Raw genomic sequence first — 23,463 nt, forward strand, 5'->3', positions numbered from 1 at the left:
GAGAAAATGTTCTTTATTTCTCACCGTATATTATATCTCTGCAACTTTCCTTTTCCTTTAATCATTTCCGTCCTTGGAAAAAGGTTCTTTTTTCGTCAGCTTTGCAGAAAAGTCCTTTAATTCCTAATTGGATTGAATGTGTCACGACATATTTTGGCATCGACTGCCGGGGTACAAACAATCCCCGGAAGTGAGTTACATAAGCACCTGTCTGCTGCAGTGGTAAAAGAGCAGGTTTTGTAAAAGTCAGTATGTACTACACATCTTCTGGTCAGCATCACATTCAGGTTTCACTTGTTTAAGAGGGGGAGCACTTGTCAAAGGCCTTACGCACAGACTACACTTTTCATTGTGACTATTGCTTCTGTATATAAGTGTTCTGTAGGTGTTGATTATCCAAGGAAAGAATGTGCATTGTTTCTAAAAATATAATATTTATCATTTAAAAATGGAACACACTAAATTCCATTTACCTACATGTCCAATCAGCTTCAGCAGTCAATGTGAAAAACACCAGGGAGACAATTAGGCCTGCATAGGGACAGACAAGTCTTTGCAAGAAGACAACCTATATATATCTTGTAGGCATAGTTCAACATACATAATGCATGCTAATGCTCTGCTAGTGCTGAACAAAGAAGCCTGCTCTGTGATTGGTCACACAGTGTCCGTGGGTTTTTTTTCCGGGGGAGGAGCTCAGAAGCGCCGATTTAAAGCCAGAGAATAATCATACGACCAGCAGGGGCGCTGCTGAGATGTTTAAAGACTTATGTGCACTCGACAGGATTATTATTTTTTTTTACATGCACGCATCTTAACTTAGTCTGCAGACACACTGCAAACATGTGAGTGTGAAACACTGAGAGGACAAAGAGGAAGACCAGCGGGTGCTCAACATGGCTCATGAGGTAAGTGATGCTGTTGTAGGACACGGATAACCTGCCAACAGTTTTCTTTTGTTTCTAATAACTCTGGTTGTTATTTTTCTAGTTAATCAGTGAAGAAGGGGCCACATTGGTTCCCAAAAAAGCTTCTGGAGAGCCAATAAGTTCAATGACGTCTGCGTCTTTTAATTTCATCAATTCCATAATAGGATCTGGAGTAATAGGTAAATCGATTTCACAATTACCATGTGATTATGTGCAATCCATTGTATGAATGAAAACTGTTCACTAACACTCGTAATGTTTAGATTATTCAGTTAAATGATGTAATGGTATTTTTTGTGCAACAAAGATAAGCTTTCATTATATTTAAGCACTGCAGTGGAAAACCCTCAGCATCATATGACTGCCGCCGGTTGACCCCCATTTATTAACTCTTTCATCCTCAAAAAATGCCTCAGTCCTTAAAACTAGTAAAAAAAGGACCTTGGTCGAAAAAGCAACAACAACAACAAAGCCTCATCTCCTTCTCCATTTTAGGGATTTGGTGGTAGCTTAACTGTAACATTTGTTGCTTAAAGGTACAACAACACTTTCGGTCTTATTGTCATGTATGTGCTTATTTCTTTTGACAAGGCTTACCATACGCATTGAACCAGGCGGGACTCTCCTTTGGCCTTCTGCTGTTGCTAGTAGTTGGATTTATTACAGGTGGGTGTCTAAAAAAACCATGATTGAGGCATGGATTCATGTAATGAGCCAACTATTTATATTATGTTTGCATTCACTTGCAGACTACTCCATCATCTTACTGATTAAAGGAGGCAACCTGACCGGGACAAGCAGTTATCAGTCACTGGTGCAGAGCACATTTGGTTTCCCTGGCTTTCTGATTTTATCTGTGCTGCAGTTTCTTTATCCTTTCATTGGTGAGTTTTTTAATGACTGCAATAATTCAAAGTTAAATATTTACACTGTTTATTTTCTAGTTCGGTCTTAAATAATACTACCGACATGACTACTAGAATGACGCTTCGGCTTTGCTGTCTTCCTCAGCTATGATTAGCTACAACATCACAATCGGTGACACGCTGACCAAAGTATTTCAGAGAATACCAGGAGGTAGAGTATGCTGCATGCAAACCCATCTTCTCTGCAGTAAATCTCACATATTAACATATTCTGTGAATATCTCTACGATTTAGATGTGCTTTGTTGTGTGTTGTGCTTACAGTGGGTCCAGATCACATACTTGCCGAGCGTCACTTTGTGATCTTGTTATCAACCCTTCTGTTCACACTGCCTCTTTCACTTTATCGAAACATAGAGAAACTCGGGAAGGTGAGTTTCATCATTTCACGGTTGTCATCGTCCTTTCGTTTTTTAAAGATGCCTGTAAAAAATCTGTGTGTTACCAGGTGTCCTTCTTGTCAATGGTGCTGACATTTACCATCCTCATCATTGTAATCATCAGAGCAGCTACCCTTGGACCCCAAATGTACGAATGAATATTCAGCAACCTCCTAGTCCATAGTGTTTATAATGGAAATGATCGCTCTGTGTGAAACACTGTTTTTTTTTAATGAATTTAAGTAAACATAATATTGTGTTTCTGTGTTCATTGACGGCTGAATGTCTCACTCTCTACAGCCCCCCTACAGAGAACGCATGGGTATTTGCAAAGTGGAATGCAATTCAAGCCGTTGGTGTGATGTCTTTTGGTAAGTTTGTCTACATGATGCCGATGACTGAGAACAAAAAACAGTACCTGCTAAAAATATTGTGTAGAACCACACACCAAAATGGCTACAAAACACATTTCAATGTTTGATGCAACTAAACAAAGGCACATTATCCAAAAAAAAAACGTATGTGTAAATGTATGCACAAAGAAAGAAAGGGATCCTGTTCCTGTTCCTGTTCCTGTTACCAGGGAAAACAAGATCAAATAGTGTTTCATCCACCGGTGCAGAAGGGTTGTTTTTCTATATTGAGCGCAATATTTTACTTGGAATCCTGATTCCAGCAATTCTCCCTGAAGCTGTGATCAAACCCGATGCCCACAAAAACAAAGGCCTGAGAGAAAACAATCTCCCCCATTCAGAGTAACCCTGATGTAATCTGCTCCTGAATGAGACGCTGCCCATGAGTGAGACTAGTTCACAAAGTCCTTTACACACATCGTGGTGTAAATGTTGGCCTTGAATCGAGTGCCTTGACAAGAATATCTATTACTGCTGTGGGGGAAGCAATGTACTTGGGTACTAAAGTGCTGCGTAACCCGAGTTAAGACAGGCGTCGTTGGTATCGTCTCAGTCTTAAAGGGTCACCGTCAAATCCGATCTGCAGTCAGGAAAAAGGCCTTCTCAGGCGAGCCTAGGTACCAACTAAAACTAGTGTTCAGAGTTAAAGGAACATTGAAGGAAACTCCTTCAAACTGGTGTTATCAGCAAGATTTGTGTTATTATGTATGTGTGTGTGTGTTAATGTTCTGCCCGTGTGTGTCTGTGCAGCTTTCATATGCCACCACAACAGCTTTCTCATCTACGGTTCTCTGGAGCAGCCGACGCTGGCTAACTGGACTCGGATCACCCACGTGTCCGTGGGCTCCGCGTTAGTCGTCAGCGCCGCGTTCGCCGTTGCCGGCTACACCACCTTCACCGGATACACACAAGGTAAGCGGTATTAGAGAATAGCAAACCACACGCCTCTCCGGTTGATGTCGTAAATGTATGTTTAAGATCATATATTTCCACCCTTTTTTCCTTTTTTTTAGGAGACATATTTGAGAACTACTGCAGAAATGATAACCTGGCAACATTTGGTCGCTTCTGTTTTGGCCTCAGCATTATGACCACATTTCCACTGGAGTGTTTCGTTACACGGGAGGTAAATAAATGATCTTTTCTCGTACTCCAGCCTAAGAATTTACCAGTTAAACGTTTACATGTGTTCGGGACGGCGTCCTTCTGAGGGTTTGACTCAAAGATGTGGCTTTGTGACCAAATGAAGGAGGAAAGCTCGCCGCTTCACTCTTCAAGCGCTTTAGCGCAGCCGCTCAGAGGGTAGCAGCATGTCGGTTTGTAGAAGGAGTGTCCCCCCCCCCCCGGCTTCCTCCCCATGACAAAGAAAATGTGCGCATCAGAACCCCCTCTCTCTTCTTGTGTCTTCTCAGGTGTTATCCAAGGTCTTCTGCAGTCGGGATCTTTCAAATTTGGAACATGTGGCAATAACATTTCTCATAGTTGCCGTTTGCGCATCGATATCTTTGGCCTATGACTGCCTGGGCGTCGTTTTGGAGCTCAATGTAAGCGGCCCTGCTTCCTTTCTACATTTATGTAACATTTTTTTAATGCTAATGCCGTAATTTTCTTCTTCCGTCCAGGGCGTTCTGAGCGCCACACCTCTGATCTTCATCATTCCATCCGCGTGCTTCCTCAAAGTCTCACCCGGACGCTGGTTCCACAGTGAGAACTTGATGCCCACCATGTTGATGTTGGTTGGCTTGTTTGTGATGATTACCGGTTTGATCATGACAAGCCTCTACCCGCAGGACTGCTCACACGGCCTGGAGATGTTCTACTGCGCAGAGGCCAATGTCACTGACACTGTGCCGCCAGCGTGAAACTCAACGGATATTTCATCCTCTTCCACTTTTTAACACTTTAGAGGCAAAATTTGGACATTTTCTTTTGGCTCTAGGGCGCTTTTTTTTAAATGTGGTTTCCAACTAGCGGAAGTCTAAAGATGAACATACAATGTTCACTTTTATATTTTCTGTTTCTACTTGATCAGGATCACTCAGGCTCAAGAATAACAGTTTTTTCCACGTACACCGTCCATCTGAATTTCCCTGTATTAGACCTCGGTCGTAAACGCTGCATTCTAGCGGCGGATGCTTCAAGATGTGACCTGAGGCATACCTGACATGTGACAAAGGAAGGGGCGCTAAATCAGAATTACTTGGTAGATAACGTGTTTTCTTTTCCAGGCAGCCCACAAAAAACGGACTGTGTTGTCTTATTTCACAGTTTGAGTGTGCCCTCCAGTTCAATGTTAACACAATGACAGTCTAGAAAAACATCTATTTTATAATTTTTGAGAAGCAAACGTGATATGTAACTCAAACCAGGTCATCCCGACCAACCCAAAAGCCAGGCTTCACTAATGATCTGGTGCTATTATATTATTGACCGCACTATTTACCTTCTACACCCCTTCCTATATACCATATGACTGTAATGTTGATGTTTCTATTACGTTTTATTAAGAAATTACACGTGAATGTGTTAATGAATTGTCTGACTTGATATTCATAATCCGGAACGACGTGTATGACACTGTGAACGGGAAACGGTTGTTTCGATATTCAACCACACGATGTCGCTGTAGACAATCTACCATGTTTATTAAAAGGAAGTGCAAACAACAACAACAAACAAAACAAAACAAAAAAACATCCTTCGTGTTTTGGTGCAGTTTATTTCAAACCATGAGAAAGAAGGAGCTGTGCCTGTGTGGTGTCGGGCTTCTTGTTTGTCTCTGAATGGCACTGGACGCGAGTGGCGGCGCTTCGGTGGATCCGAGAGACGCCCCGTTTTTTACAGCCAAACGTGACCGTGGAGTGTTTTGGATGTGCGGACAGGAGTTGGCAAAGTGCGCGTTAAGATGTGCCAGACGTCGCGCTTTTTTTTAATTGTGAAAAAGGGACGACACGGGAGCAATTGAGCAGAAAACGTCGGCGCTTTCACATGGATCATTTATCCAAACGAAATGTGTTAGAAGTGGAATTCGACCCATTTTCCACGTAAAAGACTGCGTCGAAGAAGCAGCAGCATTCACGGTGAGACATGGCACGTCGACTCGCCTGAACGTATTTCCAGAAAGAAAAGATGGAAAAAAGATTCATATGACTAAAACAACCCGATGACCTCATGTGGAATCGCCCATATTTCAGTATTTTCCAGTTTGCATCACTCCAAAACCAGCAGGTAAGAAGAGTACAAACAAGAGTACAGCCTTCATCGCGGTGAGTGTGAGGACATAGATTTGTTCACATGAACTGTGCCTTTTTTTTTGTTTTTTTGACCAGTCGCAGCGATTTGGTAAAGCCGATGAGTTTAGTCATGGCTGATCGTGGATCGCAGCCCCCTCCACGGAGCTCGGGTCTGAGGTACGTACATTAACCAGCTGACACCACTATGCGTTGTATCTGTCAATCATGGACAAAACCCCCCTTTGACCCACGAGGGACATGTGTCTCCACCAGCCTGTTTCTACGGGACATTTCAGAAATAATAACAGTCTTTTTGTATCTTTTATTTGAGCCATTTGAGCATTGTCCTCAAAGTAACATATATATATATATATATATATATATATATATATATATATAACCGGTAAAGTATTTGTTATTCCACCCATGACACCCTGAGGTGACACAATAATTACCAGCATCTGAAAGTATAAATAATGCAACTTTGATTATGCGTTCGCCTCACTCAGTGCATCTCTGTGAAGTAACAGTTGTTGTAGACTTTTCCACCTTTGAACTATCCTCATTTCCTGCTCTCAGGGATGTACTGAGAAATTGCCTTGACCACATGTAGAGGTCATGGGAAGTATTTTACAGGCCAAAACATTGGGACTCGCCGATGAGCCTGTCCATCGTATTTTCTTGTGGAAATCGAGGCGTTCGTTCGACTCGAAGCCGACATTCAATGTAGACTCGTGTTAGATTCATCACGTTCGATAGTCCGAGAAAGCCATATTAAAAATTGCTGTGAGTATATGACATGATGGAACCACTTTTGGTTCAGGCACTTTGAGATGATGTCAGCTGCTTAAATTTCAGTGGATGGAGCCCTTAAAAAAAAAAAAAAAAAAAAAAAAAAGGAGGGTGATTTTCCAGAGCTTTCTTACAGAGTCACCACTCACTCCTTTGCTAAGCACAGGAGATCTGTTGAGTCTTTGAAATTTAAATTAAAGACTCGATGGAGAACTGGAACATGTGACAGTACCCATATTTTTAAAATAGCCATATGCAAACTTTCCAGTCGCATTGTAGTTTCCTTGTTTGTAAAAAAAAAAAGTAGAATTCAAGCACATCATCATGTGTATTTTACAACAAAAAAAACCTCTCGTTGGTGTGACTAATTATTATATTTCCCAAGCCTGGTGTAATCCAGGAGCACGGCCACACGCCTTGGCAACGGACAACTGAAGTCTCTCCGTAGTTTGACATTTATTTGGAAAAGCAAACCGCACTCTTTTATACTTCTAAGTTGCCGGGGGGGGAAGAGGGGCACACATGTTCCCAGCCTTATTTGTGGCTTCTTATAGTTGGAGCCAGTAAACTTGCTCACTTCTTCAAATGCAGTCAGATGTGAAGACTTCATGTGACCCCCCCCCCCCCATCCCACCCCCTCCTCACCCCTCCCCTCTCTCCTAAGCTACGCTACATTTGTTATGAAAAATACTGACAGAACCGGTGGGCCGGCTGTGCACACGGGGTCAGTCTGACGCGTGGTATTCTCGACAAAATGATTCTGCTCTGTTGTTACTATGTTCTTTGAGAAAAGAGTCATTAAAAACGTATCTAATCAAAACTCAAACACTCAACACGAAATGGTTCCAAATCCCATCAATTCAGCCTTAAGTCTCAGAGAGTGCTGCTCAAAGCTAATTGGACACGCCTTAAACCGTGATCTCACATAGCTGGCTTTCCTCAGGGCAGCGTGTGGATTTGGTTAAGGTATTGTGAATCCCCACAGCTGTTTCCAGACATGCGGGCGGTCCGAGGGGCACAGCTGTTCCCGTGGGCCTGCGGATGAAAAGCCAAACGCAGACACCGGGGAAGCGAGTGGGCACGTCCAGTTGAACACATAAGTAACGTTTCACAACAACTAGTGTGCCACCGAAGGCGAGGTGGACACAAATCGCGAGGCCTCCCAAGTGCACCGCAGCCTTAGAAGCGGCGTATTCTCCTCAAGACGACGACGACGACAACAACAACAAGGCTTTCTTCCGTTTCTTAGTCTACACGCCGTGCTGCCTCCAGGGAGCCCACTCGGATCAGTTCAGTGCTGCGAAAGCAAGATAAAGGATGTCATTCAAGGATATCCGCCCACCAAACGCCATAAAGTGAGAGGAAAATGAGCATTAATGCCCAAGCATAGCTGGTCCCGTCAGTGAGCTGGTGTGTGTTTGTGAATTCTGGGATATATTTTATGGAAGCTTTCCGCCTCACAGGGCTAAAACAGACAATATGTCTAACATCCACGGGGACGGGGGGGGAATAATGGGGAGTCTTTGTTACCCCACTAGTGCCAACGCACTGACCGTGAATACCAGTGAAGGCCTCTCACTGGATTGGAAAATATCTTTGTTGGTTGCTACTGTTCTTTTTCCTCTATTTATCTCTTAGACAGTAAGACATGATAATGCATTTATGTAGTATTGGTGTTGCACAGCAGCCCGTTTCAATAGCTTTTGGCCTGAAATTGAGCCGTGGGCCCTCTTTGTTTCTGTTGCGCACTCTTCCAGGGCTTAACAGCTGGAAGCCTCCCACTCTCAGCCTGTGTGACATTCTGAATGACCCAACTTGAATCAGTCCTTTGTGTGTTCTGAGTAGGAACTTTTACTTATCTCCAATAACATTCGGACATTAGACGGGACCAAGGAGCGAATTGCTTTGATTTTCTTGACCTCCATTATCAGTGTTTGGTTTGTTTTGGAGGAGATATTTATAGGAAAAAGGCCGAGCCAGTCATGAATGGCATTGTTTGAGTTTACTGCAGGTCTGTCAAAACGAGACTTTGTTGATTATCAAACCACCCTGAATCCAAGTTCCCACCAATATAGGGAAACACGGAGTGGTTAGGATGACAACATTGCGCACCTGGACCTGGCGCTCTAGATGGCACTATCACCATGCATAGGGTCCTACTATTGTGTGAAACCAGGTGTTTTTGTGCATTTAAACGATTGCACTACGACTCAATCGCAATCTTTATATTATTCAAATGTGACACCTGTTTGATTTGCATAATATGACGTGACCTGTTGATGTAATAAAACGGATCGTCTTCTAACAAACACACGCTCCACGGCGTGTTACAGACAAACAGGCAGCGGTTTCAATTAGGATATTTTTATTTGTTTAACCTTTGTTTAGTTAATGCCAGTGAGATTTTAAATCTCTTTCTCATAAAACACAAACGACATTGAAAACGGTGCAGAGTTCAAAACAACGTGAAGAGGAAAATGTCCAATTTAATGAGCCGACAGAGTTAAAACCAACCAGCAAATCAATCAAATATATTTTCAATATCTTGCATGCTTTTGAAATAAGAACGTGGAAAGGTGAAAATGCCTCTCAAGCTCACTTCAAGATGAGGGTCAGAAAACTGACGAGCATTATTTACTGACTTTTGTCACCTGAGGGGAACATATTTACACCAATGCAAACAGACTCACTTTGTATGAGAGCTGGCGTGACTTTGTTTCTATTCCAGCTGTGATTCAGTATTCAGTACCATGACTCTGTGTTCCTGCTTTTTTTTCCGGTTATATTTGCAATGGATCTTCAGAGGTTGGTCGACGCTGTAAAGAGGAACAGACGCACAGGCAACTTAGCTGAAGTGAATACAGGCCACTAATTCATTTCAGGAAGAAAGTTAAAGGAAAATGTCACAACATGTATGTTGTTCTTGCCTGGAGGTTGAATGTGAGACTGGGTGTAACTCTTAAGACACTAAGATGGAATGAAGTTTGTGCAACAATGATTATTCTGTATTAGCAACGAAGATGAGACACTAAATGGGTCAGTTTCAGTGCAGTGTTACCGTTTGCAGTCTCCCCCTTTTTAGCAACTTCAGGCTCATGTGATGAGCAGAAGAGGTAGAGCGTGCCGCTGGGCCTTTTACAAAGATGCCCCGGTGCAGACAGTGGTGCCTTGTTTCACATGAAAGAATGCAGTGTGATAGTTATAATTATGACGCAAGGGGGGGAGCCTTCCCTCTCACCAAGTTTTTTTTTCTTTCTTACTCCTTCAAAACACCCAAATTTGAAGTTCTCAGAAGCTACGGAGATGATTACCGTATCTCTTTTGTGCACATTATACGTACGCATGTATGCATGTTTGGGTCAGTGAAATGTTTTGGAGTAAACAGATTGGAGCGGCTCTGAGATAAGTTGAGGGTAATGTGCCGAAGCGGCCGCTGGTTCGCCGAGCAGAACGACATCTGCTGTTTGCAGGCATTGTTCAGAGAACTGAGAGATCAACCCCATGTAATCTCAAATCTTAACACCCGGGCATCTTACTTACTGGATCTTCTTTAGCATTCAGCGATGCACAACGTGCAGTTTAGTGGTGGAGATGGAGGGAGGGAGGGGAGGGGGGGGGGGGGGGTTCGGTGTGGCGATGATACTGAGGGAATCCCTTCAAACAGATGTTACTTGCTGCTCTGAAAAAGCCAATAATGTCCAAGTTCTTCTAATGATGCTGTGGGAAAAGAGGTTTTGTTTTTTCCCTTCAATAACAAACGACACACATAGGAAGTGGGAAGTTCTCATAGGGTCCCTGTTTTTTTTTTTCTTCTCCCTGATCTCCTTCCATCCCACACTGCTTCTGAAGTAATGGCCTTTCCAGAGCCTTGTTTACTGTGAGTGACCTCTCACCAAATGATTCAGCTGTGGCTGTGGCCCTGTGTTTTGTCTTTCCTCAGGGAAATAACCCCCCCCCCCCCCCTCCCGCCCTCCTTATGTTTGACTCCACCCTCTCTGTGCTGCTCCTTCACTAACCTCTCGATTCACCACTCCCCCCCCCTCCTTATCGCCTGCTTGTGCTTGTGGTACGGGCCGCACATTCTTAAGTGAAAGTTTCGGGGCTACTGATACCGCGCTGCCAACGAGCGCCGGCTATTTCACAATTGGAAAGTCTAGAGTTATTGCTTCTGTACCAGTCGGTGTACAGTTGGCTTTGCTTTTCAATTTTTGAGACTGACAGCTTTTTGGCTTTAGCCATTACAACATTTCTGCCCAGAGTCGTTGAGTCTATTTTGACTCAAGTTCACCAGCAGGAGCAGTTCACTCGTCACAGTCCAAATGTGCGCCAGTGCTCACCGTTAGGACGTGTGTATCACGCATTTGTTTGTCGCTATTGTCTTCATTGTGTTCAACCGTCAAGCCTCCCTCTGTAATTATTGGATGAGTCAGTTCTGTAGAAGTAAGGTGTGGCTGTGAGAAGTCGACCCGCGTGACGAAGCGAAAACACAGGGGAAGCACCGCGGTAGATCAGGGGATGGGGGGGTAGTGGGGGGGAAGTGCTCTAGCCGGTCCGTCTGGTCTTGGTGGCTCACCTTGACCATCATGAAGAATGTAAAACTAAACAAGGTTATCGAGGCGGCATATTCATTGTTGGATTTGGTCCCTGAGGTGCAGCGCGTCCTCGCTCCACTGGCCCCGCCCACAGGTTCCTGTCTGCACAGGGAGGCAAAGCTGCTTACCTTTCTGCTCATGACCGCGTGCGCGGGGAGGGGGGGGAGGAGGAGGAGGAGGAGGAGGAGGAGGAGGAGGAGGAGGAGGAGTGCACTTACACACTGTGAGCTTTCAGAGCCGCAGCGAGGGGGGGGTTAGCCAGGATTTAGGTAGAGGGGACAGACCTCTGATGTCACAGCTTTGGGGCGGGGCATAAAGGTAGGCCCCTTTTTGAAGCTGTGCTGATAGAGTCTAGTCCGTCTGACGACTCGTGGGAGATGCCCGGCAGGATGGAAGTAGTTTGAGCTGAGACAACCTCAGGCGAAGGAGCCCGGACGGCCGTGTTTGCAAACTGGGAGGAAAAGCAGGTCTGTCACACCTGCTCTTGTCATTTCTGGTTATTTCAGCGTCATGTTCCCCCAGCACAGCAGAGCTCACCGTAGAAAGTGTGCGTGAGGACTTTGACATGTTGTATTTGTGCACCGAGTGTTTCCATTCAGAACGCTCACAGTTTGCGTTCTGACTTGAGGGTGGAAAGGTGTGTTGGGCCTGTTTGAGCGCGTAGTGCACAGCCAGTGAATCGCTGCCGCCAGAGTTCTGGGAGGGTTTCACCACTGCAGCATTGAATTGTTGCTCTTTATTACACTGCATTGTATGCCGTTCAGGTGAAGTCAGACGAAGGTCGTGTTGGGCTGGTAACTAACGTACTGCAATGGACGTTTCCGCTAACCCTCCACCTCCTCGCAACCTGAAAGTTGAGTCAAATTCCTACCAATGCTTCGGCCTGGTTTCCTCTCTGGGCTGCTCCCACCTGCTCATTGCAGCATTCCCTCCGTGATATGCCTGAAGGGATTTTAATTGATAGGGTGGAAATTGATTTCAACCAAAATGTTTCTGGTAAAAGTCATGCCAGCTGGAACAAAATGGAATGGAATGTAGGGAATTTGGATATTCCCTCTTTCAGCTGGTTGACAATATTATGATTTTTTTTTTTTTACAAAAGGGTGCATATTTCCACCCCTTTGTCAAACTTTCTCTTTCTTCTGTGCCCCTCTGTCATTTTCAGTCACACACGTGGTGTTCACACAGAAGCACAAGCAAAAGTACTTGAAGTATTTATTTTATTTAAAGAGCAACATCTGGCTTTTAGTTTTCCTTTCATGGTTTTGAGTCAGCAGAAGTTAAAAACGAAACCTAATCAAGTTGATTTTAGCATTCCCCGCATACTGTGTCAAGGTACCCTGCACAATTATCCACAGGTGTGAACGAGAGCACCAGACATCTGTTTGAAGCATTCCATGTATTCTCATCACAAATGGATGAGAGATTGAGTTAAACTCAACATAACATAACATCATAGCATGGAGTGTATATTTAGTTTGGACTCCAAACCTAACAAATGGCACAATGGCAGCAGGCCTGTTATTTCCTGGCCTTCTGTGATGATCACGTCTTTCAAGCATGTCCTGTGGGTTTGAATGGGCTTGTTTGTGAGTGTCAGGCCGCCAAGGGGAAACCATGTGAATGAGGCATCAGCAGAGTCAAGCTTCAACACGTCTCTTCTCATTCAGCAGCACCCTTTGCCTCTGATAAAAAAATAAAAAACACCGGCCTGGAATGGCCCAAACAAACCGGCCTGTGTGTCCGTATCTGTCACCTGCTGGAGGTGTCTCCATGAAATTGCTGATGACACAGCTGTATAAACTGGGCTGACCCTGAGGCCCAGCTTTTGTATATTTTGGCCTTTCCGGCAGAAAAATCACACGACAGTTGCATCAATTGAACTCTAACTCACAATGCTGCGTTCTTAGTGCGTGTGTGAAATGTGTGTGAAAGGATAAAATGTGGAAAGATTACGGTCTCCTTTGCTAAATACACAACCATGAAATCAGGACTTTGTACCCACCAGAGACTACACTGTGACTGTTTTGGGTTAACATGACACTTCAGTCTGTTGATTCCCTGCTTCTCCTCACCTCGCTAAACTGATCAGTTGAGGTTCAGAAGTTTTAAACGTTTAAGGTTGACAGGCAGATAGGGTCATTAACTCTCCGTTTAAACATGTCCTCCAGATCAGTCCCAACAAAATTATTTCGGGTTTCACCTAAATGAAAACTCAACACGCTGCTAGACCCAGACAGCCTTCAAACGTTGTTTATGCCCAACACGTCGGCACACAGGGGCCTTCTTGGCGCGGTGCACGCGCCACATTAAGTGCATTATTCACTTCTCACTCTAGTTCATCGCCAGCAACCACCACCAACAAAAGAATGAGCCAAGAAGAAGAAGTTTGATTAACGTCCGCTGAAGAAAGAGGTGATCATCTACGTCATGGTAAACGGCATCAACCGCGATAGGTCAAAATCTGCTGGTCAAGGAGCAGAGGTACACAAACATTTATAGATCCAGACATGGATATTAATATACAATCAGTAACCCCCCCCCCCACTCCCATAACAGAAACGCATATCAGCAAATGCACGAGTCCAAACACCCATGCTCTCATACGCTCACATGCACTCGGTGACAAATAAATACTTTATCAGTTGACATTATTGGTTGAAAGATGTTTACGGGCAATATTGATCGTCTCACAAAGGTTCCTCAGTTTAACAGACACAATCCCATCATTTTAGATCTATTTTGAAAGTAGCTGGTAAGAAGTTAGGAAGGGCTTCGCACAGAAACAAATGGATTAGGCTACATTTTGGATTTGGCGGTCTCAACCCAATCAAGGGTTTCCAAGGAGGGAGGTGAGCAGTTGAACTCACTTTGCATTTGTTTCTTTTAATATGTATATATATATATCTTTTTCATAGGAGGGGGTTGTGTCACACACCAGAAGAGAATCAACAACGTAAACAGTTCGCAGTATATCATTTAGTTTTCCTTGTTGATGTCTGAACAACATCCCGTGAGCTTTATCATCCGGGCACCATTATTATTAAAGATGAACAGATAAATACGTGTGTTTCTGTTGTCTCCCACTGCCTGTTGCTTGTTTATTTTATAGCTACCTCGGGTCCTCTTGTAGTTTTGTCAAATCATTGTGCCAGTTGTCTTGTTGTTGGAAATTGTTAAACTCGTTCACCAGTGAGCTGTGTGTTGCATTGTCAGCTGTCAGAAAACAACACGGTCCCCCATAGTAGTTTGTCACTTATCGTCCTCATTGTATTTATAAAAGCACACAACTGTAGAACCGCGGAAAAATGAGCAAATACGCTACAATGTAAAGGTACTTGTCTACATGAAAAGGACATTGCCAAACAGGAAAAGCATTGCCCTTAAGACAAGAACAAGTTGCTATTAAAGTTCCCTCAGGATTTTCTCATGAGTCCCGGAAATGAAGTCGCCTAAAACACATTAACTCTCTAAAGCCTACAAAGAAACGCATGTATATATTCATACATTCATTCAGTCAGAATAAAGTGCTATTGTTCATATGAATCAAATGCACAGACCCCTTCTCTCTGTAAAGTCCCCTCCATGCATTACCTGAGTGTGAGCATGTATAAAAAAAAGGTGTGCTTTGTTGATACTGTTCCATAATTACCACCCTGAAGACATGTATTTAGGAGCTTTGAAGCTCCATTGGGTGCAAATACACCATTTTTTTTCTGAGGGAGTCAACGTATTCAATGATTCTACAAAATAAAACTTTTCATGGGCGGCCACAAACAGAAATATGAATGTTGATTCTGCCCGATCATGGCAGAATACCTAATATTTAAAACCACTATACAGCCGTCTTGTGTTTTTATTTCTTTAAGGACAGCCGGCCCCCTAGCAAGACTAATAATCCCTCGCTAGACGTGCCTCGGTGCAGCCTGTGGCCTTGCATTGCTGGGATTCCTCTGTTTGTGCCCCCACCAGAGGCTTTGGAGGCTATAATTCATGGCAGTGGGTCTGCAAATGCCTGTTGCGTCCCTCCTCAGACCCAATGATGTGCCGCTTGAATGGCTCCAAAGGTCGACTGATTCCTTGGCCCACTGAGCAACGTGATAACATCGCGGTAGAATAGTTTGACCGAAGCGTTCTTGATGTGAACTTGCGTTTTCTTTGGTTCGTTATCGTACGATCTGCAGCTTTTCATTTCAAGCAAACGGTAACATTCCTTGAAATCTCACAATGACGACTCTGTTTGAATCAAATCCTTCTTGTTTTGCTTAAAGACATGCCTTTTTCATTACTCAGCAACATTACAGCCATGGTGTAATTTCTTGATGCGTCACTACGTATTGTTGTCAAACTGAAAATCCTGAGATGAATGAAATCGGTGTCAGATGTAATATCTCGGGCTCTTTTCGTATCGCTCTCTTTTGTGCCGCATACCTGGTCCCTCTGTAACTCTCACACGATTGCTCTCTACCTCACTGTATTGACACAGTTTCCAGGAATGTTGACTCCAAAAACGCCCTTCACAATTATAATGTGTCCTGTATTGCTAGTCACACTTAAAAACAATCCTTCACTAAAGCTCCAGAGCGTTTCCTCCAGACTCTGAAGAACACACACTACATTATAAACCCAATATAATATAACACACATACAATATAAGCACAAAAAACCCAGTCTACAATTTAGAAAACTCTTATCTCCTTATCTCTCACATGGCGGTCCATTCACAGCCATTTCTTCAGGCTCAATGAGTAAATCTGTCCATTGGGTTGTCTTGTGACTTGTTTGCAAAGGGGAATTGAACTCCTACATGTAATAGCCTCACTGGGGAAACCTGATGAAGAAAGGATTCCTTTCATGCTCCCTGCTGCACTTTGACTTTCAATCAGAGAATTGTCTGAGATAGAAGAAGCCATTACAAAGAGATAAAGGGGGGGAAGAGGGTTACATGTACGTGAGTGAAAAACCAATCACCGTTATCTTAATACTATTAACTGGGTCGTAGCAATAGTCTTGACTTTTTTTAGAAATGCTGAAATGCTTTTTTTTTGTCCAACTACAGGGTGTCGACCAAAAGCAAAGCACCAACCCCACCAGGACTGAAAAGTCTGGACTCCCCGGGTCTCTGCCAGTGGTACCCAGGAACCCTTCATTTAACCATGGAGCAGAAGGAGAACCTCATTGATACAGACCTCTCTCTGGTTGTGGTTCTGCCTGGCGGAGTAGAAGAAATGACCACAGTCCATGGAAGGTACAGTTTGAACACTCAAAATTGACGCTAAGGACAACATCATGATTTCTGAGTCACACTGAGTTAAAAATTAATGATATTTGTGCTAGGAATATAATGGATTGTATTTCTTCATACAAAATGATGTATATGAGGTTGAAATAACTTGTTCATCTCATCTTCTGAATACCATCTCTTGGTTGCATGCGATATGGTGCAATAAAAAACACACAAATCTCCCCCTTCTTGAGCTAGCTCTGCAAAACCTACAGGTCAACGGCCCTAAATACCAGTTCGTCAACATTTCAGTTCAGACGTTCCATCAACAGAGTTTACTTAAGATATCATTATCTTTCTCACAATGTTCTTTTCTGGGTGTCTTTTGCACCTCGGCCTCTACCGAAAAGACTGAGACCAATTCAATATGAGAGGATCAGGCGCTGAATTCTTCACCATCTTCTCTTCCTCTAAACTCTCTCAGTGCCTTTTACAACAGAGTTAACACTTTGTTTTAAGGATTTAGTTTAAGGCGTTATGTTCAAACTTTATTATCGGTGTCAGAGAAGCTCCATGCGACTACTGTTTGCTGCTGTAAGTTACTGTACGTTTGCTCTATATTGTTCAAAACCATTCTCCACTCATTCTGATATCTGTAAGCATTAAGAGGTGCATTGATTAGTCAACGAATGTAGTAATGGTGTCAACTCTGACATTTTTCTTTACTTGGCTCAACCAGATTCCGCCTCACAACCATCTTCCTTCTTCTTTCAACAACTTATTTTGGTTATGGCTAAACGTGTCCTTCTGGTCTTTCAGCAAACCCCTGATGGATCTATTGGTGACGCTTTGTGCAAAGTATCACCTCAACCCATCAAGCCACACCTTAGAGCTGGTCACCGCCAACAAGAACAAGACCAAACTCAAGCCCAACGCTCTCATAGGGACACTGGATGCAGAGAAGATCATACTTAGACCTAAAGGGGAGGACACGAATAAGAAGACCGGTCCTCAGATGCCCGAGGTACGCCAGGGTCTAAACACCAACGTTTTGTCGTTCGCAGTGAGTTCACGGGTTTGATCAAAGTGGCACATTTTTTTTTCATTCCCGAAAGGCAACGGTTCGGATGGTGATAAACTACAAACAGACCCAGAAGACGATACTGCGAGTTAACCCTCGCATTCCCCTGGCTGAACACCTACCAGCCATCTGTGACAAATGTGAATTTGACATTGAGACTACGGTTCTGTGGAGAGATGTTCAGTCACTGGCCCCTTTGGACTTGTCCAGCTCTCTAAACGATTATGCAATAAGGGAAGTTTATGCAAGAGACACTAAAGGTAAATACTGAGATGTTTAAAAAAACTTGCAGTGCTTGCTGCATTTGGCATGATATTTTAGCACCTCATATGTGCTAAGTCTATTGCCTTTTGGCTTTGCAGGACAACGGTCCTTCCCAGTGTGTCCAGCCTCGCCGACGCATGCAGGTACTGTATAAACTGTACCGTTGATATCAGCACAGGAGTTTTATTTACGACCAATGTTGTCTTACTACTTCTTTTTCTTTTCAGGAGCAGTGATGCCAGGCAAGGATAAAAATCAGAAAGAGAAAGAAAACAAAGGGCTCTTCAGCAAGTTCAGAAAAAGCAAGAAGAAATACGACCAGGTAATAGAAATAAAACACAGAGCAACTTTAAACATTCAGAGGGAGGTTTGTTGACTTTGGTTTGCCATTGGCTGACTTGCACTATGTTGTTCGGGAACAGGCCTCTTATCATGTTCCGATTGGATGTTTGTTCTTTAAAGGCAGCGACGGCCAGTGCCCCAGCGTCTCCCGTGCTAGTGAGCAAGCCTCGACCTCTCAGCATGGCCTTGCCGAGCTCCAGTTCGTCCCCGTTCAGCTCCCCTACGCTGTCCACCGACGCGCCAAAGAAGAGACGCGCGCCCCCGCCGCCAATCGTGGCGTCCCAGAGCTGCCCGTCCGACCCCAGCGCTCGCCGGAGGCTTAACTCTGAGCCTACTGCCCAACTTGACCGTGACCAGGTGGGTGAATATTAACGCGTGACCCGTGTCCAGGCACGTCGGTTATGGAACTCGTCTAAATTCTCTGTGTGCACCTCAGGTGGCGGGTTGGAGCCGCGGGTCCTCAGCGGAGTCTTCGTTAAAGAGAACCAAACGCAAGGCACCTCCGCCCCCGACATCTCCTAGTGCTGTCGTCCAAGAAACGGTTCATCTGGACGAAGGTCCGCAAAGTTTGCCTTTGTTTACATTTGTTCCTTTTCGTTATTATTCATTGGGACAGCTGTATTTTCCATGAAAACATTAATTTAGATTAGTTTTACTGTTGCAGTGAAAATAGGATTCCACAGTCCCTGTACTGTAATTATTTGTCCAGTGTCCTTTGCCTTCACGCCGTTCAACTTTGCAGTCCAAGACTGCATTTTTATGACTGTAGTGCCTCCTAGTGGTGATTATGGAACAGTGGCTCATTTGAAAAACAGCCCACATGGTCACATGGACCGTGAGAAGTAAATGGTGGTTATTAATCAAAATAGTTTTTATAATATAATATCCTATTTCATTAGTCCTTGAGCTTCCTGTGCGTTTTTTTCTGGTCTCCATTCACCTAATTTGATCTTTCACGTGTTGCACGGATCATGTTGAGGTAGAAATCAAGTCTCCTATTCAGCTTCTTACTACAGTCCAAATTGTTCAAGGTTCTGAATTCCCTGTTATTTTCCCTTTGATGAGAATAATTAACTTGCCTCACTTACTTTCCTGTGATTGTTTGGACACATCTAAGCCCCCCCCCCCTGAAATGTCCTTTGGGAGTTGCTCCACCCGTCCTGTATACAAAGCAATTTAAAAGAAAAAACAAAGAATATCCTAAAAGATATATTAAGACTTGAACATAAGATTGTATCTTTTCTTTAGTTCTTTTTACAGATCACTCATACAAAGCCTCTTTTTTTCACATTCCTTTGATGGCAGTCAATCTTTTATTTGTGGTTTTATTTGCTGAGGCTTTAACGTCTCTGCGAAGTTTCTTAACTCGTTTTAGCACCACCAGCAAAACTCACTCCATCAATTGTATATTCAACATACTATGCCTTGTATTACTGTCGCTTCATATTTCTGTCTATCATTTTCTATTTTTATTTGTACATTTTTACTTTTACTGTAGTGTTCACAAAATAAAACAACTCCTTTTCATAAGCATTAGTCCCCCTAATCTCCCAGACCTCCTTAATAGTGCCTTCATCAACATTTTTACTGCTGCTATCTACATGTATACACCACCATTTCCTCCCACTTTTAAAACAATCAATTCCCAGAGAAAGATCATTTCCTCCAGTGTTTCCCCGGCAGCTCGTTGCTGCGAGTAGATAAAGAGATCAGAGGCTGAGATCAGGGAGAATCAGGAGTTTAGTTTGGGTAGCATAGAAATTCTGCTGCTTTGTCATGTGCTTAAGGATAAATGATGACTTAATCTCGGAACAATGAGAGTATTTGTCTGTTTATGAACACTTAATTATTTCTGCCTGTATCGACAAAAACAATAACATAAAAGGACTTTTAAACTTTTTTTCAAACTGTCTGAAAGATTGTTACACTCTCAAAAATGTTATTGTTGGATGAGATTCTCCACTGGGGATTAATACAGTTTCCCAATCTAATCACCTAGCATCTTACTTACAATGCCTGGTCAATGTGATTGATTTTTTTTACGTGTCTTCTTCTATGATGATGTTTTACAGATGTTAACACACTGGAGGAGATTATGGAACAAGAGGAGACCACCGTTTCACTAAAGGCCCACGATGCTCTGGGAGAGGACGGCAGCCTCAACACGTCTGCTGGTGTTCCGTTGCATTCCCCTTCCCAAGACACGGAGATACTGGCCACGGTGTCTATGGAGAGAAATGGGGAAGATCAGTCTTGTGATCTGTCCTCAGATGGCGAGTACGAACTCCAGTATTTCTTCTCCACCCTCAGCCATGTTTCAGCATTAGCACGAGCAATGCCTTTAACTACTTGTATTTGCTTAACCTTCACAGTCAACTGCAGAGCACAGTGAATGATCCTTTGACTGGGAGTGATGTGAGGACAGCTGATGGCACTGATTCACCTCGAGTGGGAGATAGTGGTGGGTTTACACTTGTTTTACATTGGTATTGTTCATATTGTCTAGCGGATATCTTGCACCTTCTAATTTCCTCATATCTTCCTACAGATAGTGGTTCAGGTCCAGTTGGAAATGCGAGCCAACAGCCGATCTGTGAAGCGTCGACAACTCAAAGTGTCGCGGGTGACTGCAGCACCGTAGCCAGCGTCCTGCCTCCGCTTGTGAGGCAGGACGCAGAAGCGCCGGCGTGTCTCCACGCCGTAACCCACTGGGAGCAGACGGACGGGTCGGAGAGCCCGGGGGCCTCCGGCGCATCGCGCCCCGCTGGAGAGCATGCTGAAGTGCAAATCGATTCCCCACCACCACCACCTGTGCCCCCACAACAACACGTAAAACAGGCCTCATCCCTCACCTCAGAGACCACATCATGCCAGGGCTCCGCGCCGAGTCCCCCCGCCGCAGCAAAGGCGCCATCTATTTACGCCACAAACTCCGAGCCAAAGCCCAAGCCTTCCAACGAGCTAACGAGGGACTACGTTCCCAAGGTGGGGATGACGACGTACACCATCGTGCCTCAGAAGTCTCTCGAGAAGCTGAGATACTTTGAAGTTGCCTTGACGTTGGAGCCGCCTCCCGAAGCTGCAGAAGGGGGACTGCACCTCGGGTCCCTTCAGCTGGAGGAGAGCACAGCGCCGAGGGAACAGACGGAAGTCTCACAGGAAAAAAGTGAGCTGCCATCGACTACACCCAGGGAAGAGTTACTGACTAGCACCGCTGCTACCCAAGACACTATTAATGGAAGTATACACGAATCCATTCATTCCTCGTCACCAACAACACTACTGCAAACAGATGACAGGATATCACCGTCTGCCAATGGGGCTCCTCAAGCAGGTTCACCGGCAGAAGTCAAAGAGATGAAAATTCCACCTGCAACTAAACCTAAACCCGGTTCTTTCCGCTTGGCGCAGCAGAAAAAACCACCTGGGTATTATGTAACCTCAGCGGCAGAAAAGAATGTCGGCGCCACTCCTCGGCCCGGCCAGAAGGAGTCTCAAAGAAGTGCAGAGAGAGCAAAGTTGCCACCCCCTCCGTTTCCACCTCCCGTGCAGGGTCGAGAGGAGACAACGGGGGCCGCTGATGTTGACCTGAGCCCGAAGGGGAACGATAAGAACGCAGCCACCGTGCGAATGATCAGGCAGAGCAGTTTGCCGTCTAAAGAACCGAGCGTAGGGTTAAGCTTGGAGAAATTAAGGAGCTTTGCAGCCCCGAGGCCGTATTCCCCTTCAACCCCATCCCGCTTCGCCCAGGCGGTGTCCTCGGCAGTGAGGAGGAGCCAGTCCTCATCCCGCGGGCCAACGTCGCCCAACCTGCCTGTTTCACCACCCTTCTCCCCGAGCACGAGTCGCTCATCGGTCGTAGGGTCGGAAGGACTATCTCAGTTCGAGGTGAGTTGTGATGCAACATACTTAAAAAGCGAGAGCATACTTAAAATATTAAAAGATTAAAATATCTCAATTGAGATTAAACCCCTAAATGACCACTCATTAGGCCGCTGCTCTCAGACACCAAAGAGTTAAAGAGTTACCTCGACTGATCCCACTAGTACTTTAGTTGATTTGAACCACTTTGGCGCTGATGGTGAGTAAGTTTCTATCATGAGTTTTGAAAAGGGAACAAATAATTCTTGAATCATTTCGGCAAAGTATTACAAGCAGCTAGCCCTTGCTATCTGAGCATTAGCAGTAGTAAACTACATTATCCAATGAAATTGCACTCTATAACTTCTTAAATGCGGCAAACATGTTACAGTGCCTATTACACTTGGTATGCATTATGCAGTAAAGATTGTTGGCTTTCAAAATAAATAATAAAAGACTAACCTTACATTCCTGTGCTGAGAAGGTACTTCTTTTTCAAATAGAGGGCATTGTGAGCATTTGGGAAATTATTTTTTTCTCGGACAAATGTTTACCTGTAGAAATGATGTATTCACTTTTGCTGAACCCGACATAGTTGTTTTATTGGCTCTTACTATAACGGATCCTTCTTTCTGTTGTCTCACACAGTAAGTCTTCATTACATACATACATTCTGTCTCTAACATCACAGGGGGGCAAAAAGAAAGTGGTGGATGCTGGCAAAGGCTCCACTCCGCAGCTGGTCGAGGTGGAGCCGGCCTCTTTTATTGGGATTGCTCATATAGAAGGAAAGAGCAGTCCATAGCAGTGCCTTAATTCTTCTGACAATATATCACCTGCTGTAAGCAAATCCTTTACACAGATTGTAATATGATATGACAATGTTTCCACAACACATGCATGAACCGGTACTTTTGTTTCTTTCAGGAGGAACTCATCCCGTCTGCTTTGAGTTTTCCAGAAACCTTCAATCCATGACACAGAAGTTGGGACTGTCTTGTACCTTTTTTGGTAGTCCCCAACAGTTTAAATTATGTATTTTGATCATTAACAATTAGATTTTGGGTTAATATCCCTTGCTCTGACTTGCATATTTGAATGCTTCAGTTTTATTGTGTGTTTATTAAATGAGAACAATTCTATAAATTATTAGGGAATCTATTATCTAAATAATACTGGATTCATAAGATAGACCATGTCCAACCGGTGGTACTTAAATGCTTCTTAGACCATATATAAAATCTGTATTTAAGTTTTAGGCGTTTTTGATTAAGCTATATCCAGAAAAACACTGATGTGCACAGCACACATTCTGTCAAGTGTTGATGTGAATAAAGCTTTTATCATTTCCGATGTCTTTATTAAAGTTTCAGTAAGTGCTCAAATGTCTGTTTTTTTTTTTACCCTTAATATCAGATCCCTTCAAA

At 43.9% G+C, this 23,463-nt stretch overlaps 2 protein-coding genes across 4 annotated transcripts; both read left to right on the forward strand.

Annotated features, from left to right (window-relative positions):
• Window positions 1–813: 813 nt before the first annotated feature.
• Window positions 814–5,309, forward strand: slc38a11 (solute carrier family 38 member 11). The gene is made up of 12 exons (XM_037487887.2): window positions 814–908; window positions 991–1,108; window positions 1,521–1,595; window positions 1,679–1,813; window positions 1,941–2,006; window positions 2,119–2,225; window positions 2,303–2,382; window positions 2,535–2,605; window positions 3,398–3,559; window positions 3,661–3,773; window positions 4,060–4,191; window positions 4,270–5,309. The coding sequence occupies exons 1-12, from the start codon at window positions 897–899 to the stop codon at window positions 4,507–4,509; spliced, it is 1,311 nt and encodes a 436-aa protein (XP_037343784.2). The 5' UTR covers window positions 814–896; the 3' UTR covers window positions 4,510–5,309.
• Window positions 5,310–5,361: 52 nt separating this feature from the next.
• cobll1b (cordon-bleu WH2 repeat protein-like 1b) lies at window positions 5,362–23,384 on the forward strand. 3 transcript variants are annotated; one of them, XM_037487874.2, is made up of 14 exons: window positions 5,362–5,875; window positions 5,977–6,057; window positions 16,324–16,512; window positions 17,308–17,512; window positions 17,604–17,829; window positions 17,932–17,976; window positions 18,061–18,155; window positions 18,296–18,532; window positions 18,612–18,732; window positions 20,248–20,452; window positions 20,548–20,636; window positions 20,724–22,063; window positions 22,728–22,877; window positions 22,964–23,384. In XM_037487874.2, the coding sequence occupies exons 1-13, from the start codon at window positions 5,811–5,813 to the stop codon at window positions 22,839–22,841; spliced, it is 3,012 nt and encodes a 1,003-aa protein (XP_037343771.2). In that variant the 5' UTR covers window positions 5,362–5,810; the 3' UTR covers window positions 22,842–22,877; window positions 22,964–23,384. The 3 variants fall into 3 exon arrangements, with proteins under 3 accessions (XP_037343771.2, XP_037343772.2, XP_037343773.2); XM_037487875.2 differs by lacking the exon at window positions 22,728–22,877; XM_037487876.2 differs by lacking the exons at window positions 5,362–5,875; window positions 5,977–6,057 and adding an exon at window positions 11,591–11,731.
• Window positions 23,385–23,463: the final 79 nt, after the last annotated feature.

The sequence above is a fragment of the Pungitius pungitius genome, chromosome 10 (assembly GCF_949316345.1).
Source record: "Pungitius pungitius chromosome 10, fPunPun2.1, whole genome shotgun sequence".
NCBI lineage: Eukaryota > Metazoa > Chordata > Actinopteri > Perciformes > Gasterosteidae > Pungitius > Pungitius pungitius.

Bases quoted from the DNA above. Each gene is read 5' to 3' on its own strand.
- slc38a11 (XM_037487887.2), top strand. The intron at 2,226-2,302 runs GTGAGTTTCATC...GTGTGTTACCAG, and splicing joins ACATAGAGAAACTCGGGAAG to GTGTCCTTCTTGTCAATGGT. The intron at 4,192-4,269 runs GTAAGCGGCCCT...TCTTCCGTCCAG, and splicing joins GCGTCGTTTTGGAGCTCAAT to GGCGTTCTGAGCGCCACACC.
- cobll1b (XM_037487874.2), top strand. From the start codon at position 5,811: ATGACCTCATGTGGAATCGCCCATATTTCAGTATTTTCCAGTTTGCAT. The intron at 17,977-18,060 runs GTACTGTATAAA...TTTTCTTTTCAG, and splicing joins AGCCTCGCCGACGCATGCAG to GAGCAGTGATGCCAGGCAAG. The intron at 18,156-18,295 runs GTAATAGAAATA...TGTTCTTTAAAG, and splicing joins GCAAGAAGAAATACGACCAG to GCAGCGACGGCCAGTGCCCC.